Source organism: Acomys minous (genome assembly GCF_964271855.1).
Source record: "Acomys minous genome assembly, chromosome: 11".
NCBI classification, from domain to species: Eukaryota; Metazoa; Chordata; class Mammalia; order Rodentia; family Muridae; genus Acomys; species Acomys minous.
In genome coordinates this window covers 92,252,871-92,267,691 of record NC_140492.1, presented here as the reverse complement: position 1 = coordinate 92,267,691, position 14,821 = coordinate 92,252,871, and the positions used below count along the sequence as shown (strand labels likewise).

Sequence of the window (14,821 nt, the reverse complement as noted above, 5' to 3'; positions counted from 1 at the left end):
TTCCTAAGTTGGTATTTGATGTAGGTCTGAAATACATACTGCTTGTGCATTGCCTATGACACATGTGCAATTCTTCTCCTACAATTCTTAATCTTTCATGAGTTATATTTGCTAAGAAAAAAAATTTGAAACTAGACAGTGCTTAAATCTGAAAGTCCAAGGTTAGGCAACATGCAGCTGGTGAGGGACTTTTTTGTGTGTCTTGTGACTGAAGGCAGAAGAGAAGAGCACATTTGTGTGTGTGTGTGAGTGTGTGAGGGAGGTTGGGGTAGGCAAACTCTTGTCCATAATCCACTGCCAAGATACCTCACTCTAGAGTACTCACATTAATTAGTGTGACTGCCCTCGGGCCCTAATAATCACTCCTTTAAGAACCCATCTCTCCACGCTCTTGTACTTGAACTTTGGGGGATGCATGCAAACACCACCAAGCAGACAAGGGGCATCTGCAGACAAACAGCATTTCTCCTCTATCTTCATCTTTCATAGCAGCTTTTACACAGCTAGCGCTGTTGGCTAGCAGTAAGGGTAACAAATAGTTGAGATTAAAGTAACGGCTAGTCAGGAGATACACACAACAAATCAGCATCAAGCTGAAGTAAAAGCATGTAAATATTATTAAAAGCAGGACTGAGTTATACCTTCATATCTGCTGTCCAACCAAAATATTTGCAGAGAGTACATTTAGACCACTATTACTCCAGACCATAACAATTACTGCAAGTTTTATATGTGGACCAATTATCCAGAATCTCAGCCATGTATTTCTATTTCTTTTTCTCTTTTTACTTCAGTCCACAGCATCAGATTAGACAGAGGGAGGGGGAGCATCCTCCTCCCGCTGTTTGGTCCTGAGGATGGTGGAGGGGGGGTGGGGGGGTGAGGGGGTGGGGGTGGAGATGGGGGGCTGCAGACTCTGCTTCCCAGGCTCTAACTTCTTGCTGGATGGAACACCCGTGTGATCTCATCTTTTACATTTCACTACTCTTTAAAAATTGTACTGTCACTTTTGAAATGTGTTAATCGTACTTTTTTGAAATTTAACTACCACGCTACCTTTTTTAATTTGCTAAAGAAGAAAACAAAATTTATATACCATGGAAAGCTTGTACTTCCTACGTGTGATTATAAATCAAGTGTATAACAAGTGTGTGATAAGACTTGCACATTCTGTAAGTCTGAGACTTTTTTTTTAGAGGTCTAGAAATCCTAGAAGGGAAATCATTCAAAATTCTGTGACACAACCTAGTTACCTATTGTAAATTCAACAGAGGAAGATGAGTGGGACTAAATTTAATGACAGCTCATTTTAAGCGTTCATCCGGCCCTCAGGAGTTACGAATATATCACTCCTGGCTTTATGTTAATGTGTTTCATAATTTAAAATGAAGCTAATTCATAAGGTCTTCACCCTCAACTTTAATATTTATGTTTAACTTCTTGGTAGTATGACTGCATAGCAGAAATTATACAATAAAAGACAGTAATTTCACAGTGATTGTAAGCATCACAACTAATGATATCTGACTAGCCTACTTATTCCATCTGATTTGAATGTTTATCTATTTATTTTAAATCAGTACACAAAGGCTACAAATAAAAATCAAATTCGAGTTTACATGATTAACTTGTAGCCACTGAGTGCCACCTACAGGCAAAAGCGACTCATTACAGTTAAGCTTAAACTAAGAAAATAAAAGGTACTTACTGCCTTAACTCCCAACCCTTAACCATCAGCGGGTTGCCATGAGTAAGAGGCATTTTAAACTTTTATCCAGCCTTGGGTACATATGAGAACAAATGGAAGCTGAAGCCTTTTATGAACGTGTAACAAGAATTCTGACTCGCTGATTCAGCAGTAGGGCCTTTTCTGAGATATGGATAGTAAACATTTGAGTCGACAGAGAAGTAGTTACAAGTGAATCTTTGCTTCATATTTTCTAGGAACATTTACCAATTACTTTACTTACAAGATCAAATCAACTAAGATTCATAACACTTATATTTATTTATTTAAAGTGACCTCCACAAGTACAGAAGTCAGAGGACAACCTGTGGGCATCAGTTTTCTCCTTCTACCATGAGAAGTCCTTACCTAAAATTGTAAAGCCACTTTTAGAGGATCAAATCTTCCTAAATTTACTTTTCTTAGTAGACTTGCAAGTACTTTAATAAAAAGCTTTTTTTCCCTAAAACAGTGCATGTACAAAGTACTCATAAAATTAATATTTTAGAATTTAAAGTATACAAATTACACTCGTTTATTTAAAAAAGAAACTTTCAACATAGCTAGATATTTTCTAGGATGTGACTATGTACGAAATCATCTTAAGTACTGAGCTTCGGAAGACAAGATCAACAGCACCCGATTCAAACATCACTCTCAGGCAAGGCACCCTTCAGAGCAACAGCTCAGGGAGTCGGGACCTCTCCCTCGCAGACATGGACAATGTCCTTCAGTCTCTTCTCTCCTTACCAAATATTAGTGACCCTCAATGTCCTCTGCTGAATGTCTAAACCCTATATGATGCTGTATGGTGACTAAGCTTTAGGGAGCTAATTTAAACGCTATGATGAAATCAGCATCACTATGAGAAAGACACATCATAGGTCTCCTCCACCATATGAAAAAAAAAATCAAATTTGTTAGCACTCTGATCTTTGACTTTAGCTTCTAAAAACCATAACCAGTAGGCTTTTTTTGTTTGTTTGTTTGTTTTTTGAGACAGGGTTTCTCTGTGTAGCCTTGGCTGTCCTGGACTCGATTTGTAGACCAGGGTGGCCTAGAACTCAGTGATCCACCTGCCTCTGCCTCCCAGAGCACTGGGACTAAAGGCACCCACTATCACATCTGGCTTAGTAGGCATTTTTTAAAGTCAGAACTTTCATCAGTTTTGTTAGCTGCCGTGACTATCATCTATCAATCAGTCTTCTCATTAGCTATAATCTCAGTACATTTCCACCTATTAAAACTTCAGAGGCTCCCAGCATCCTTATGATCAAGATCATATTTCTACAATAGCCATCCATGCCACGTTTGTGTATCACAGCCACAACATCAACAAGAGTCTCTGAAAGGTAATCCTTTAAGGTAGGATGAACACGATATTGGAAAATTAAATGTTTGGTATTTTCATATGAGGCAAACCAGTTTTAGTCACTAAAGAAAAAGTACATTAAAATAAGCTTTAATTAGTTCTTACAGAAAATTCAGTGGTATTAAATTATAACCTATGTTAATTACACGACATATATGTATTTTAAATTGCATTGAAGCCAACAAGTTAGAGTTCAAAATTTAAGAAACACACACATAACCATGCACTCACACATGCACATACACACAAACAAAAAAGCCCGCATATTGGTGTTAGCTTCACCTACTAGAAATTTTTAAAAAGGAAAAAAGGTATTAAAGGAATAATCTTTTTTAAAAAACACTAGAAAACAAAACAAAACAAAACAATAACAACAAAACCCCATTTAATTCCTAAAATAAAAAATTCAAAAAGTAAAGAGCAGGGGGAAGAAAAAATTATTCAACAGTAATCTGAAATTATTTGAATTTCAGAAAAAGTCTGCGAAAAAAAAAAGAGAAATAAAGTAACTTCTAAGTTCTATTTCTGATCATAAAAGTCAGCAGAAGAAATATCTGGGGATTACTTCTATGCTGGGTTAAATAAAGCAAATATGAGGGACCTCTGCAAAGCAAACGCCTTGGTCCTGAAGCTTGCACATGGGGCTGGGAGACACCCACTCTCACAGAGTTATTTCTATGTACCTTTACTGTATTGCATGAATCAACTGAAGGAGAGACATCCCTGACTTTGTAATGCAATGATATTTACGATGTACAAAGGGGGAATATTTTTTGGGGGGGGGGTTTCGAGACAGGGTTTCTCTGTGTAGCCTTGGCAATCCTGGACTCCCTTTGTAGACCAGGCTGGCCTCGAATTCACAGAGATCCGCCTGCCTCTGCCTCCCGAGTGCTGGGATTAAAGGCGTGCGCCACCACGCCCGGCTTAAAGGGGGAGTATTTTTTTTTTTTTTTGTATATACTCACTTATATCTGCATATTAGGGGGAGTATTTTTAATTGAGCTAAATTAAAAAAAAAAAAAAGCAAACTGTTCAGTCACAAAATCTAACAAACTTTTAACACCAGGCAGAACTTCCAGTGTTTACTGAAATTAATTTTATAGTGCTGATGATCAGGCAGGCATGTAGTTTTTAGTCAGTCAGACTTGAAAAGTCATCTAAGAATGGTTTCAGGCCACTTTATTGACCAATTTGGACAAATTTTACTCACTTAAATTTTGGGGGGATGTCTTTCTTATACAAATCCCTGAATGTTCTGATTAGCATTAAGTAAACACAATTTCACACATACAGATAATATACTGCTATGTTTTCTTTGATTCTGGTTTCCTTCAGGCCACGAAGGGGCAGCTTTTCACAACTGTAGCAGTTAAAAAGCATCATGCAATGGCGAGTTTACAATTCAGTGAATAAAGTCCTCAGTCCTAGTTGAAAGGAAGTGTGAAAAGACAAAGGTCAGATGTGCAAAGCATAAAGGTGGACTCACCTTCGGCTGACTGGCTTCCTCTCCACTTCTTCTCCAGCTGATCTCCCGTTTGCACTGGAGTCTTTCTTCAGCCTCTTTGCAATTCTTTCTCTCATCAGGTTCTTTTCATCGTCATCCATGTATTCATCGTGCTCTGCGCTTCCATCCTCTGCATCCTGTGAGAACTGACACTGAGTAATATCCAGGCCCTGCACCTCCCTTTCACTTCTAGAGACTAGTCTTAAACGTGTCCTGAGTTCTAGGCCAGGCTTGTTTCGGTTTGAACCAGTAAGGTCTCAAAGACTCTTCTCCCGTTGGGATATCACCCCTTTACTCTCCTCCAGGCTAATAAGATGCCATGCCAAAAGGATAACTAGCTCACTTTCCTCCCAGCTCTTCTGTGTAGCTCTCCTCTGTATCACCAGGCTTTTGTGTCTACACAGTCCTGTCCTGTCCTTATCCCAGGCAAGCACCTCAATATCAACCAGAAACTGATTCAAGAAGAAAGGGTGCACTGAAGAAGCTGAGACATAAACATTTGGGGTAGTACCCATCAGGGTGCCCCAACCGCCCCCAGCCCCTGAGGCTCCTAAAATCTAAGACACCGCAGTCACTACTCTTCTGAAAGCTCTGCAGAGTCCCCAGCTCACTCGAGCTGTCTACCTTCTCCTGACATAACCTCCTTGAAGGTGTTCTCTTTAGCCTGAAACACTCTTCTTCCGGGTATCCGAATGTTTGCCCTGCTCCTGTCCTACCCCCTTAATGATGTGTTTCTTGACCATACTATTGACACAGAAAAGAAAATTTTAAATAATTAAAAAAAAAAAAAAGAAACCCTTCCCACCTCATATTCCTCTTCTCTCCTTATTTCTATAGCACTTACTATTTACATGGTTTTTGTTTCTCAGACAATTAAGGAGAATTCACCATGACAACTAAAGGTCTGGGCTGCTAGCTTACTATTTGATATCACTTTTAGAACAGCTCCAAGCATTACTGGGGGGAAGAGAAGGGAGAGAGAGAGCCACACCAAAGATGTTCTTTCCCCCCTGCGGTTCTTAGGACTGCTGAGCCACAGCAGAAAAGAGTCCTGCCTTGAGGACTGGGAACCCCAACAGCAGTAGTTTTCTGTTGGGTCTTAGCCTCGCCATATCATTATTTGATAAAAACATAAAATCCACCCAGACAACATAGGGCCTGCCTTTAATCCTAGCAATTGGGAAGCAGAGGTAGAGGCAGGCCTTTGTTTAAGAGTTGGAAGCCAGCCTGATCTACAGAGCAAGTTCCAGGCCAGCCAGGACTATACAGTTGAGACCCTGTCTCAAAACAAAAAACAACAACAACAACAAAAAACCCCACATATGAATATACATACATATGTTGATTTTCCTATGTAGGAAGCATCAGTTCAGATTATTACTTGATTACATACAACCCCAAGTCTTGTTGCAGACTTACTGAACCAACAATCTCTGTGGGTAAAAACTGTACACGTGCACGTGTTTGGCAATATGTTTAAGTTACTCACTCGTAAGCCTCAGCAGACAAAAACACAAATCCCTTACAAAGTCCTAAGACTCTGTGTGGTCATAGAACACTATCTGAAGAAAGGACCCATAGATTAAATCTTTCCTAAGGCTTTGGGATCTAAAACAGGTTAGAGACCAAACTTGATCCTTAAGTGACCTTACCCCACCCATAAACGTAGAAGCAAACCTGTATTTCCTAGCCCATACTATTGAAACCAGATGCTTCAAGATAACTCATTTCCAAATATACAAAGTGTTCATGAAGCTTCGTTCTCTCTTTTGTACCTTGCTAAAGAGACCACCAAGGCAGGAACGTGTGGTTACCTTAGACTCCTGCCTTGTCTCCCTCCTCAAAGTACTCCGCCCTCAGCAGCTTCCCCAGAGGTCTGCTTCCACTCATGTGCCCTCTGTAATGTTGTCAGTGAGGTATTTCTAAAATGCAGAGTTGACCACAGACCCTTTCTTTTTAACCAAACTCTTTATCACTTTTAAGATGAGACCCAACTCCTTACCATGGCTATGACACTGCAGGTCCCTCCACCCCTTCTTTCCCTCCTTTCCCATCGCACTCTCCTTGTCACTACACCCATCCTAGGGGGCTGCGGTCAGCTCCTGGAACAAGTCAAACTGCCCCATGTAGAAGACGCTGGCCCTGGTGGCACCATTACAGTCAGTCCTCTCACCTCTCCACACAGCAAGTTTCTGCAAACTTTAAAGCTTAGCTTGCATTTCCTGAGCAAGATCTGATCTCTGCTGAGCTTTAGAGGATACTGTACTCTCCACATTTACACTTCCTCCTCCTCTGAGTTAACAGCTAGGCTCCTACAGGATAGAACAGTTTCTTCTCCTCCAGAAATGCTCTTCTCACAAAATCAAACTTTCATTCGTTCTGCTATAGCTAATTAGAGAACTCACTCTTTGACTAAGGAAACAGGTAAATCTCCATACATTCTCAATCACATACTTTCTTTTCAATTATGCTATGTATGCATAATAGATTTTATCATAGCGTAGTATTTATAAAATTTGAAAAGCTTTATCATTTGCAAAATACAAGAAAATCTTCCTTGTGTTTTAATTGTTTTAACTTTTACTATGCACTAGTGTGTGTGTGTGTGTGTGTGTGTGTGCGCGCGTGCGTGTTTAGATGCATACGTGCCACAGCTTGAATGTAGAGCAATCAGTTCTTTCCTGCTCTGTGGGTAAGGAAGGAAACTGAGCTCTGTCCTTAGACCCCACACCAAGCACCTTTGTCCATAAGCCATTGTACTGCCCTTTCCTTCTGTTTTTAACACTGTTAGCTAGTAAATCAGGAACAATCTTAAAAGAGAGTCTTCTAAAATATGTGTATAAAAAGAAATGCATTGTTATAAATAGCTCCTCTATGTACTTCCCATACAACATAGAGTATACTCACTCATCACATTTATGCTTTTAATACAGTAAAAATTATAACATCTGAACTGAGTATTCACATGTTATGTGACAGAGAAAAGGCAGGGCAGAAATTCACACATAAGATTGCAATTCTGTATGGAAATATACAAATCAATTTGGAAGTAAATAGTCTAATAGCAAAAGAAATTATTTTCATTTTAAAAATTGCATATATACTTATATATGATATGTTTTTAAATAAAAAGTAATTTGATTGTAAAACTTTGACCTATCTATAAACTGTTCAAGCTATATTTTGTACTAAAATGAATACTCACATCTTCTAAATCTCCTGTTGCATCATCTTTTTCACTACAAAAATAAGTAAAACAAATACATTTTAGCTTCAAAGTGAAACTAATAAAAGTAATTATCTAAAGTATAGACTAGTTTGCTGGAATTAATAATTCCTTTTCTTTTCTCTTTTTTTACTGTAGCACTCTCAGAATGGCACTGTACAACAGATGAGACATACTTAGAATACTCAGCTTTAAAGATGCTGGCTAGAGAGACCAAATCCTACAAATTAAAGGATACAAAGAAAATAGTATTTTGAAATAAGATTTTTGAATATGAGTTAGCCTTAGTACAATAGTATTTTATGTCTGTCTGAGACACAGGCCAATATTTCATGTGTAATTAATACATTTAGCACTAATTCATATCCTACCTCTCACACTAAGCAACAAAGACAATTAAGACAGATTTCTATCGACTCTGAAGTTATGAGAATTTACACACAGTAGATAGGCCCAGAATGCGGTAACTTCCTATAGTAACCCTGCATTCCCATGTTTACTCTTGACACCAAAACAAAAACACTCCGAAGACAGTTGGCAATACACTGTGGAATTCAACATGAAGTGTTACAGCAACAGTTTCTAGTAATCAGAGTAGTCTAAGATTAATCATTTATCAAAATGCATTGCTTCGTCTGGGCTGAAGAAGTCCAATCATGAGCTCGGCTTGCTAACAGAAAAAGCGAGAGAAAGAGATGAAGGCTGTGAGCGGGACTCGGGCTCCCAGGAGCTCGCACTGACCTTTCCACCGCCGGGACAGAGCTTAGATGCGGGTCGTCCTTAAGCAGGTCATGGCTGCTTTTACTTCTCCCCTTCATGCTCTGGGGAGAAATACACAGTACAGTTGTGAGTAGGAAACAAAAGGTCTTCCAAAAAAGACACATCAACAAATTTACATGAACTTTAGTAAGGACGTGGTGTGATTAGTAAAAGACACACTCTGAAGGCTTCATTATAAACAAAGCTTTAGAGATAAGAATATGTTCATTAGCTGAAATGGGATTTGTTTTATTTAACTAGGTTTTGTTTGTTTGGTTGGTTTTTAAGGCATGGTCTCACCACCCAGTCCCAGCCTAAGATGGCCTTGAGTTCTCTTCGCAGCCCAGATCCACCTAGACCTCATGTCGTTCTGCCTCAGCATCTCTTGTGCTGGGATTAGAGGCATGCAGCACCACTCACGGCTCAAAAAATGCTTTTTTAAGATCATCTTTCCCAATAAAAAGTGACAGTGTTAAAAATAAGTCTGTGGCTTGCCATCTCTGAGTGTCTACGATTTTTATACAAGTGATTAATTTCTACAGCCCATAGATAAAAACTTACCAGAATAACTGAGATAAGAACACATGACTAACTATCCTTTCATATATAGCCTATGCTGCACAAAAATGACTTTTAAAAAGCATCTCCAAGCAATCAGATAAAGTTGCTACTTAATAAATGGAAGACAGATACTCAGAAGAGCCTCTCAAGCACGAGAACACTCATCAGGGAGCAAATATTGAAGCAAGAGCTTTAATTTCAAAGTTCATCTTCTCAATAACTTGACATTTTTGTAGAGAAACAAACAGGAGTCACCATTACCACAAATAGTTACTTCAGAAAGTAGATAGAACTGTAAGTATTACTGCTGTTGTTATTCTAGTTTACTAAGTGCTACACATTGCACCTCTGCGAGTTATTCTTCCTCTCAAATGACAATACACAATGTGGCCCATAGCTACATTTTACAGACAGTTAGAGATTAAGCTATTAATTAGGGGGTCACAAAGCTAGTCAGTGGAAGAAGATCAAGGACTTTAATACACCATAAATATAAATAAGACCCTATAGATGCCAAGCACTCCAAGCCCTATCCTATATATTTTTCTGTTGCATGGTGAAAATATTCTAAATTTGCCTTCTGCTCCGTGGTTTATTTTTGTGAGCCAGCCCTTAAATTCGATGGTATTATTCTAAGACCGGTATATACCTTAAGAAATATACTTCCATGACAAATAACCAAGGATTAAACATTTCTGTATTAACGTAGGATTCTCTATGCTTTAATGAGCAAATCAAGTAAAATAAACAGTTTAGGGTGCTTTTTTTTTCATTCCCAGCCTATGCTTTGTTGGTAAAAATACATATATACAAGTACAGAGTTTCCAACTCACACAACTGTTCCTTTCTCAAAGTCAGATTTCTACAAAACTTCTAAAACTGCACAGATTAAAAAGCTGCCTTTTGTAATGCTTCAAGTACTGAACAAAGCTTTTCACAGCATCTTATATAGCAATGGCGCAACGGAGAGTGCAAAGAAGAGCGAGTGGACATCTACGGCTGAAACACAGCAAACCAACCACTCTCAAAGAGAGCACGTAGACGCCCCTGTTCTTTGGGCTCTAGGGATGTAGGCTCGTGCTCAGATGACATGCTGACAGAATAGTCTTCTGACCCTTGGGGGAGAGGTGTCAGTTCTGAGCATTAGACCCAGATCCTTACACGTGCTTACCCCAGTGCTCTCTGCAGCTATAGACAGAAGCCCATTTTAATTAAGGACATAACACACCATCACCAAAGGTGCCAAAACGTTTTGAAAGTCATCAGGAACCATTACTACAATCTAACTTTAAAGAATTTAGAATTTTGAGTGCTTCAAAATATCATGGCCTTTTTTTTTTCTTCTGTATCATCTGTTTTAACCTGCCTCACTAGGCAATTAGAACAGAGTTTTAGCTGAGCCCTGGTCTGCCATCTTCACTGGCTGGTAGATGTATCAGCATGAAGCAAAGAGAACATTTTTATTTAAGATACATCTTATTTGAGTGGAAACCAAATTTCACACTGGCAACTCAAGTCCAGTTCTGAAGTAACTTCAATAGTCTAGTTTTTATCACAAAACAGACTAACAAAAACAGTGAATTTAAATACACTGTCCTTAGTCGTTTTGAAAAGCAGACTCTAAATTATGCCATTAGTCTACACTTGCCTTTTAATAGCTTTTTTTAGAGCTCAATAGTGACGAAAGGGCAAAATGTCAACTAACTACTCATTAATACCCTACTCTAACTATGAAGACAGGAAAAGCTGTTCACATACAGAAAGGAACAGCATAGAGAACACAGGACAAAAGCACAGGTGCTGCTCAAACTGGTGCCCGGCTGTGCTTACTCACAGGCTGAGCAGGAGGACCACTGCAGCCCTGGAGGTAAAGACCTACTAAGGCAACACCCTGAGGCCCATCCCAAAATAGTAACAGCAGCAAAAGATGGCAATCTGATCAAGTGAGTTACAAAATCTAATACCCCACAATCCTACAGTTCTTAGCACAAAACTTTTATTTGTAGAAGCAGGAAACTTTTTAAGACCTCAAAGCACTTAGCTACAAAGTCAAATAGCAGCCTTAAATAGTTCACAGAAGAAAATTAAATGTGTGCACAAATGTTCAGTGAACATAAAATAACCTCAACTATGCTAAAAGGAAAACGGAAAGCTATTCCGTTTTCTTCACACTCCTTCCTTCTGTATATCTCCAGCCATTAGGCTATCTTTGTATAGACTAAGAAATATCCTTTCATGAATTTTTTTTCTACTCAATTCCTCCTTGCAGTTGTAATCATAAACATCACATCCATAGCTGGCCTGAGAGAGATTTTAAACTTCCGTACCACAGCATGTATATGGTACGTGAAATGGGCATATGTTAATTAGCTCACCTCAAACATTCTACTATTTACATATTTAAAAAACATGTTGTACACAAGATGTATAATTTTATATGCTAATCTTAACTTGTTACTTTTTAAAAAAGAAAGTTCTTCCCAGGTGCAGTGTTGCATGCTGTAATCCCAGCCTTCAAGACAATGAATCAGGAAGACTTCATATTTGAGGCTAACCAAGGCTACTTAGCAAGACCCTGTATCTGAAGAGTTAAAATAAAAAAGTATGAGAGAGAGAGAGAGAGAGAGAGAGAGAGAGAGAGAGAGAGAGAGAGAAAAGAAATGAAGTTCTTGTTGCACTCTCAATGAAAACTCACTTTAAACAGCTTAAAGAAAAAAGAATAAATTTGTTTCTGATGATTTAAAACAAGACTTGAACACAGGAAGAACTCATGCATTTAGCTGAATAATCATTACCATTCTAGCTTTTAGTTACCTTTTCAAATTGAGTTAGCATGTACAGAGAAGATCAAAAGCAGATTTTAGACACACCTCCCTTCCCACCAGGGTAAACTACCATAGCAGAGAAAGTAACTGGGAAAGACTGGAAAAAATCAGAAGAGTCTCAGACTGAGACAGAAGTCTGACTCTCTCTTTAATGCTAATTATTCCTGAATGACCTATTTTAAGGTCATTATTTAGCTAAAGGTTTAGATGTTAAAAACAAGACTAAATATACTTAGTGAATTCCACTTAAGGAGCTTCCAAAGAAAGTTAAAACTAACCAAGAGCATATTTAAAAAGGAGCACCAGTGGGGTGGGCCTGGAACTTCATAAAAAATAAAGAGGCGCCGGGCATGGTGCCGCACGCCTTTAATCCCAGTGCTCGGGAGGCAGAGGCAGGCGGATCACTGTGAGTTCGAGGCCAGCCTGGTCTATAAAGAGAGTCCACACCAACCAAGGCTACACAGAGAAACCCTATCTCGAAAATAAATAAATAAATAAATAAATAAATAGGCACCAAAAACAGCAGACACTGATATAGTACAAGAAGGAAGGAGGAAGGCAGACAGCGCTAAAAGGCATGCTGCAGAGAGGGGCAGCACTAATCAACTAGCCAGGGATTCTGGGCTCTGCCTCTAACTGACTGATGTGCTGACCTCCCCATGCCATGGTGCCCAGTGCTGTAGGCAACACTGGTCTTGATGTACTTTTTGTAGATGTGATTAACTTAGATCAATGGTCTTTGGGATTATCTTCCGTAATGTGAAAAGGCCTCATCTAAGCACCCAAAAGCCTTAAGAGCAAATGTGTGTAAGAATTCCCACAATGAGAAGCAACATAAAAATCACCGCTAAGTATCCAGAGTGCAGCTTAAGATATACATACTATATACTGTCTTGTCCTACATATTTTGGACTTACTGAACTAACATACAGAACTTGCAAGTACTCTCATTATGTTTCAACTTTTTAAAAAAGTTTTAAAAAAAATTAGCCACAGACTGACAAACAACAACAACAACAACAAACCACCCTTAGGGCAAAAGTACTCAATTAGCTATGAATCCAGCTAACAGTGTAATCTCCCAGATTACATTGCTTCATGAGCCCATAAGAATATCATGAAAAAGTCAACAAAGTGCTTTTCTGAATACAAGATATGGTTATTATGGCATCCTTTTATCATGCAGTCCTATCTGAAAGGAAACACGTTAGTCTGGCAAGTCACTTAACCAGGGTCTCAGTTACCTCGGCTATAAAGAAAGGAAGTTGGACCAGATCCCTTGGAGCTATAAAATTCTATAATTTCAAAGACGTTTTCATCAGGTAGTACATAGATACTGAAACAAATAAAGAAAAGCTAATGCATGTGGGAGAGACACATTGTCGTGCACAAAGGAGTGAGGTGAAAGAGTGTGTGTAACCTCACACTGATAATCCACAAACCAGAGAGGACTCAGATTTCGTCTCTCACATACAATAATGCCTCAGCTCAGACCTTAACTATTATTAACTTGCAATCTAGTTCTGGAATAACACTTACCACTGTGCAGTCATTGAGAAAAGAAACCCGATAAGCAAGTGAATAATGAAACAATTATTTTTAAGCCTTCTAGAAATATTTAATTTCATGCAGGCACTGAAACTTCAAATTGTTCTGTCATTAAAGAAGGACTCACTTGGGTCTGGCTCTAGTTATTTCATCACTTAGAAATAAGACTAGATCTTAAAATCACTTCTAATATTCAGCCTATTCTCTGTCCTTCTCAAGGTATCATCTTACCAAAAAGGGAGAATGCATCTGAGGTAAGTTATGGTACATGAACTAAATAAACACAAATAAAATAGATCTGGCTTTTCTCCAGGGCTTTGAGCAATTTCTGTCCTTTAAGCCAGTAAATTTCAAGCTGTTTTGGTTGCTCTGTTTTCTTGCTTAACTGCCCACTTGTCTGTTACACAGTAGACAGAACAGATAAAGGGGCTGGAATGAGCTGCAAATCACAAGGTGGAGGCGACACGTGTTCTCCAAGCTTGCTGGGGCCGCCTCTTAGGAAGGGCACTGGCAAAGCCTCTCAGAAGTTCTCCATACTGCTTGGACAAGAGGGTGGCAGCTTCTATATGATAATTGTGGCCATGTTATAAATCACTCATGTTTTAACTTCAAGAATAAAATACCAATTATAACATATAATATACTGTTCTATTTGGAGGCACAACCTTTAACAGCATCTTTCAGGATTGTGGAATATATCAAAATATCTTTAGTCACAATCCTGGCAGGAACATCATATTTTATGTTACACAAAGAAAACCTGAAAGTGAAAACCATCATCCAGGATCACGCAGTGTCCGTGGAAAGTGAGGTCTCAAATCAGCTTGTCTATCAGTGACTGAATCTAAGCTACTGCTACTTTGCTGTCAATACAGAGAGGAACAGAATCTACTTTCAAAGAGCTCACAGCCCAGAACTTTATCCAGCCATTAAAGCAAAGCATATAGAGTATAGTGATACAGTGATACAGTGAAAGTACAGTCACAGCCTTCATTTATAATATATTTTTTAAAACTGTTTTTTAAAAGAAATGCAGGGTAACATGAACAGCAGACATTAGGTTACACCCAGAACAGAGCTACAAACACTGGAAAAGACATTTAGGAAAGATGGTATTTTGGATGTTGAAAATAAATACAGCTCTAGCATTTAGAGGTGGAACAGGACACAGAAAAACTGCAAATGGTGAACCACATAGATTCCCAACTGTGGTGATCCTGATATTTCTCTGCTATGAACTTCTGCTACGAACTCCAGAAGAATTCATTGATGATAGTTTTACCACGCCTCTTGCAAAAAG

The 14,821-nt window shown here is 38.8% G+C and overlaps 1 protein-coding gene across 1 annotated transcript in view; it reads right to left on the bottom strand.

The window, feature by feature from the left end:
* Window positions 1-14,821, bottom strand: part of CWC27 (CWC27 spliceosome associated cyclophilin) — a 172,035-nt gene that overhangs the window by 137,883 nt on the left and 19,331 nt on the right. The window contains exons 9-11 of the mRNA XM_084801325.1: window positions 8,570-8,649; window positions 7,808-7,841; window positions 4,585-4,739 (exon numbers count right to left, since the gene is read on the bottom strand). Coding sequence (XP_084657451.1) covers window positions 4,585-4,739; window positions 7,808-7,841; window positions 8,570-8,649 — 269 coding nt within the window. The remainder of the gene's footprint in view (window positions 1-4,584; window positions 4,740-7,807; window positions 7,842-8,569; window positions 8,650-14,821) is intronic.